The sequence below is a fragment of the Glossina fuscipes genome, unplaced genomic scaffold (genome assembly GCF_014805625.2).
Source record: "Glossina fuscipes isolate IAEA_lab_2018 unplaced genomic scaffold, Yale_Gfus_2 133, whole genome shotgun sequence".
In the NCBI taxonomy this organism is placed as follows: Eukaryota; Metazoa; Arthropoda; class Insecta; order Diptera; family Glossinidae; genus Glossina; species Glossina fuscipes.
Genome location: NW_023998476.1, coordinates 554,571 through 560,459, shown reverse-complemented (window position 1 = coordinate 560,459; position 5,889 = coordinate 554,571). Strand labels below are relative to the sequence as shown.

General features: G+C 31.0%; 1 protein-coding gene across 1 annotated transcript; it reads left to right on the top strand.

Annotated features, from left to right (window-relative positions):
* Positions 1 to 469: 469 nt before the first annotated feature.
* Positions 470 to 2,839, top strand: LOC119640984 (CDK5RAP3-like protein). The gene is made up of 3 exons (XM_038039394.1): positions 470 to 550; positions 617 to 791; positions 851 to 2,839. Exons 1-3 carry the CDS (start codon positions 545 to 547, stop codon positions 2,206 to 2,208), a joined length of 1,539 nt encoding a protein of 512 aa, XP_037895322.1. The 5' UTR covers positions 470 to 544; the 3' UTR covers positions 2,209 to 2,839.
* Positions 2,840 to 5,889: the final 3,050 nt, after the last annotated feature.

The window sequence follows — 5,889 nt, the reverse complement described above, 5'->3', positions numbered from 1 at the left end:
ATAGACCCATATACCATTGCTTGACATTGTTACGTCGTTTAAATGGAATCACTTCTTGAAAAATTCAAATAGAAAGTTGAAAGACAAGCTACTATTTTTTGTTTTCTTCGAATATTTTTGTTAAGAAAACTCTCCTCCTAGATTTCCTTATTTGAGACGTTCACTGAGTAAAGGTAACTCGTGAATTATCCATAAAAAAGCAATAACTATCATAAATAAAAGAAGCAGTACAAATTTGGTATGAAAATACGTTCAGATCACGTTTTTAAAATTTAGAAAAATATCGCCTCTCGATGACTTTCTAATAAAACGTTTGTTGCACTTTGTTGCATAGTAAGTAAGTTTCTAAAATACTTCTCGAAAATAATTTATTAAATTTATTTACGGTCTTTAACGCCTGCACTGCTGTTAACGTAAAATTTCTGTTAAAAGTAGGACCAAATCAGTATGGCAACATCACTTATGTCTGCGTATAACTTTTCTTGCATATGGCAATAAATTGCGGAACATGATGACATAGAAAAAAATTTGTTGCGTAGACAAGATGAACGTTTGTATAAATAAAAAATCATTTTTAGAAATTAAAATTTAACAAGCTAGTTCGTTGCACTTTTAGGAAGCGGACATTCCAATTGACATTCATACACTCAAGCTACAAGATTGGCTGGTTAGTAGACGTATAGTGCCTAAAAATATTCAACCAGCGCTTAAGGATATTCGAATTAAAATAAGCGATGCTTTACAGGATATGCCATCGCACGATCAACTTATACTACTATTAAAAGGAGCCAGTAAGTAGCTATAAGACATATATATAAAAGAATTGCTCTTTAATTGCGATTTTCTTTAGACATTAATTATTTCCACTGTAAGCAGATTGTAGAAATTCTAAAGCAGACCGAGAAAGATAGCAAAAGCATTTTTGGACGTTATGGAAGTAAGAGAATGAAAGACTGGCTAGAGATTTTGCGTCTGTATGAAAAGGATAATATTTATTTGGCTGAAGCTGCTCAGATTTATGTACGCAATGTGAATTATGAAGTTCCGAGTATACGGAGACAAATGAGCAAATGGGAGCAACAACATGAAGAATGCTTGAAGCGAAGTCAAGATCTCAACAAACCGGAGTCTGCTTTCCTGGCAGAACATACAACTTTACTGCAACACCTTGGCGTTAAAGGTGAAAATCTAAAGGAAGAATTCATAGAAGCGTTAAAAACTTTGCCGACATTATACGCCGAATCTATTAAAAATATCAAAACCTTAGAAGAAGCATTGAATTTATATGCTCAAACGACTGGACAAACGAAACAACAATGTTTACCAATATTAGGCCATTTAATGGAATTCGGGAATACTACTGTGTATCAATATTGTCATAAAGAACCGCCTTTGTCGGTGGAAGAGCCACCTTTGAAATTAAATCTAAGTGAAACACAGTCTGGCAGATCACCAGCAGATAATGAGGTCGACTATGGTGACGACAACGGTGGTACATCATCGACCATTTCCGCTGAAATAATTGACTTTGGTGAACTCAATCTGGAAACTGAGACAGAACTTGTAAATGAAGCGGTTGATATCGATTGGGGAGGCAGTGAAAGTACAGCCGCAAATGCTGTAGAAATTAATTTCGATATACCTATCGAAGAGTATGGAATTGTTGTTGAAGGTGCAGGAATGGATGGTGGTATTGCTAAAGGTGATCAAGCATATACTTTGCTGGATTCACCTACCTATAGTGAACGTTTTACTGACGAACTATGCGAACTAGAATCTTTCCTAAAAATGCGTCTATATGAATTGCGTCATTTAGACACTTCCTCGAACATAATGTTTTCTCTATTGGATAATATTTCAACGCATGATGAAGCATCTATATGCAAAATGCTAACTAATGTTGAAGACATTCTCACAGCTATCAGCTGTCAACAGACACGGCATCTTTTTCAATTAAAGCATTCAACAAAATATGGCGATTTATTGGCATCTAAACTGAAACAAATGCTTAAGGCTGTGGAAAAAATACGCCATACAAGGGAAACGCTAAAGCAACGCGCGCAAGAATTAAAACAAGAGCGTGCAGCTCTTAATCCCATACTAGATGAGTTTCTGAATCAAACCAAACAACTCCAGCAATGTATTGAAGAAGACATATCAAAACGTTACAAATGTCGTACTGTTAATCTGCTCGGTGGACTCAATTGATTAATATTTTTATTTGTTGTTGTAATAAATTAATTATATTAGGTGGGCTTTAATTAATCTCTTGCTTTTCATTTCATTTCTAGTTGCTTCACATTCACAACGATTTCATATTATAGTAGTAAGCTTCTGCTCAACTCGTCCCTATTATTCAGTAATCTTTTGAAATTTGGTAAAATCCTCTATGTAATTATTTTAATGACTTGTAAGTTAAGTAGAATGACGAACTCACCACATTCAAATTACTACATATAATTCGCGTGATTACATATAGGAAAACCGAAAAGATTTCAAAAGAAGCTTTGAAAGTAAATAACAAGTTACAGGAAGTTGAAGGAAAACTCATGCCAACTTTTGAAAATAGTAAACGAAGTTTAGGGATAAATTGGTGGCAAAAATGAAGATATCGGCTTTAAATTCTATAGAAACATTAGAAATCTTTGTGGCATGTTGTTATTGAAAACAGGGCAAAGTGGTCAGACCACAAGCCCGCAGTGAAAGCCAAACTGAACGCAAGTCCGTTCTTCTAAAGAAAAATTTTTGGTTTTCTGCCCTTTGCTCTAATTATAAAAGATAAGACGCTAAAATTTTCCATATATACTCTGCTATTTATGTACAAAAATCGAAAAATCGGTCCTGCCCACACGAATTTATATATAAGTAAGTTAAATTTACTCTTTGTTTTCGCTTTTTAAAGTTTTATGTGAGTAAAAATTGTAAAAACATTTTTTTTGATTTTTTAAGTGATTTTAGGAAAATTAAAACGTTTGAACTTGTGACTCGCAGATATTTATGTAATATAATACAAGTTTTCAAAATTCATAAATTTTACAGAAGCAAAATGGCTCAAGCAATGGCTTAATCTTCCGGAGCAAGTAGACAACAAAGAAGTTAAAGACATTTTGGAAACTAGTACTGATTTGCGGCAGTATTCACGTCAAATTGAAAAGGAATTTAAGGAATTGGAAAACCAATCAATCCAAGATAACATTAAGCAATCATATGGAGAATACGCTGAGATTTCAAAACGTTTTAAGTAAGGTAGGGAAATAACGCACTTAGAAAAAAAACCAGTATCGATTATTGTACAGTTAACGTCAATCGTTAAAGATTTTAAATATATATATATAAATGCGTTAATTCTAAAATAGGTACGGTGGACACCACGACCTGGTGGATTAATTTGTTCATAATAATGCCATCGATATGAATATCAGATCAACGGGATTGGAGAGTAGAATGCGATAACCTGCGTACATTAATTCTCAATTGATTGAGTTGAACGTCGCGACGTGGTAGATTAATTTTTCTTAACTAATCTAAACTAAAAGATGGATCATACATTCGAACCCATTGACTTTTTTATGGTAATAAATAAAAACGGGAAGCGATAAAGATTTTAGTGGTACTGGGTACGCGAGATTCAGTCCAACCGAATATAACTTTCTTACATGTTTTATTATTGTTTTCAGATTAGTAATGAAGTTATGTTAGTTTTGGATGCAAAAGATTTAATCTCAAGTGCTTTCTGGTCTCCGCACACACTTAATATACTCTCGCAGTGCAGATAGTATAGAATCCAATAGAAAATACTTTAAATAAATCATTTTTTTTCGCTTTCGTTTTTTACTTTACGCAAATATCTACCTGCAAATAGTTGAGCACAAGAATATAAAATGGGCAGAGGAACAGACAAGCGTAGGTCGATTCAGAAAGTGAAAGGCGGATCCGTTTCAAGTTCTTCTGGGTGGTGCACACGTCCGGGCAAACGTAATATACCCTTGTAAACCCTTAAATTAATTCAAATACTCAATAAGTTGTAAATTTAAAATTATTCTGAATTTATTTCACTATATGTATAATTTTTATCTTATTTTAAATGTACAAACTTGTCCTTTATTGTGTAGTTTTTTCTTTTTTTTTTTTTCTTTTATTATAATTACAATTTTCTTTTGTAATACGATACAAACATGGTTTTTTTTTATAAATATATATATATATATATATATTCTTCCTTCTTTCTTTTTACTAAATATATTTATCTTTTTTTCTTTATTTTTTTTTTGCTTTTTGTTCATTAAAATGACTGAACTATTTATTGCGCCTGTGCAGCATACGCACTTGTTTTAACTTAGAATTTAAAGTGGTTTTCAATCAATTTTTTTAAAAGGGTTATCTGTACTTAAACTCTAAGTATATATATATATATATATATATATATATGTATACTATATATATATTACATATATATATATATATATGTATGTATATTATACATTTGTATACGAGAAAAATATGTAAAATTCTTATAAATTATAGAAACAATTATAAATATGCGAAAAAAATATTCATAATAATAATTTTCGAAACAAGTTATGAGTATACATGATAAGCAGACATTTAAGTGTTTGAAGTGTTTGATAGGAAGGAAGAAATATTGAGTTATAAAAAAAAAAGATATTGGAAAGAGGTGGGTACGGCGTTTGGTTGGTAATGATAATAATAAAAAATAATTAAAAAGTTTAGGTATTCTCTACTTATTGTAAAAAGGATTGTACTTTCGAAAATAAAATAAAATCACGAAAACTTAGACAATTTGTTCTTTCAATCTTTTGAATATCATTTGTTGGGTACTTAAAGGGATTTGTGGGGCTGGTGGGGGGAAGTGAGGATATGCAATAATAGGGTACAATTGAATTATTATAAAACAAAACAACTTTTTAAAACTTTCTATACATTATATGTGGATATGTACATATACATCCTAATAAATATTGCTTAGTCAAGTGTAATCAATTTTCTTTAAGAATATAGAGTTCCTTATATGCCTCCTTTTGTGATGAACTCAATGTTTTACTCAATGAATTTATGATGAATCAAGTTATATTTTGAAGTTATTACGTGCTGGGTTTGTGTACAAAATTTCATCGAGAGATGGATTTTATATTTTTATGTGAGGGATTTACGCGTGCAAATCTGAAATTCTACATATTAACATATTCTTTGAACATGATATTATGACGGCGAAATTAAACATGTATATGTAGTAGGTAGGTAGGTGAGAAAACATGAATAAGTATGTATGCATTTCTTTTATCTCTAGAGTAATTATATGCTATGCAAAAGAATGGGAAATTTTTTAAATCCCCATCTTGCATGGCATTCCTAATAATTAATTATTATGTATTTGTGTATGTGTGTATGCAAGTATGTATTTGTGTATGTATGCATATATGTATGTGTGCGTGTGTGTGTGTGTGGCCAAACATTGCAATTTTCAGTTCTGCTAATTGTTTAAGTTATTATTGTTCCTCTTCTTCTTCCTTTGATTACAATCCTAAACACAAGCCACCTCGTCCATACTTGTACGTGTTTTTTACGGGCTGTAATGTGTGCTAGTCAATGTCAATAGTTATTCACTACATTACATATGCATTGTTATGTTTACTTATCTAAATATATATACATATATATATATATATATATATATATTCTTATTTTCTTATTTATTTTTATACACCAAGTATGTATGCGTATGTATTCTTAGTTTACTCATAAGGAGCGATTATTGTGATTTATTTATATATTTATATGCAAGTGTGAGCGTTACGAATAATATTCATAACAAATTTTTACAACAATTTTCAATTTCTTATTTCTAATTTTTTCTATTCATTTTTTTCA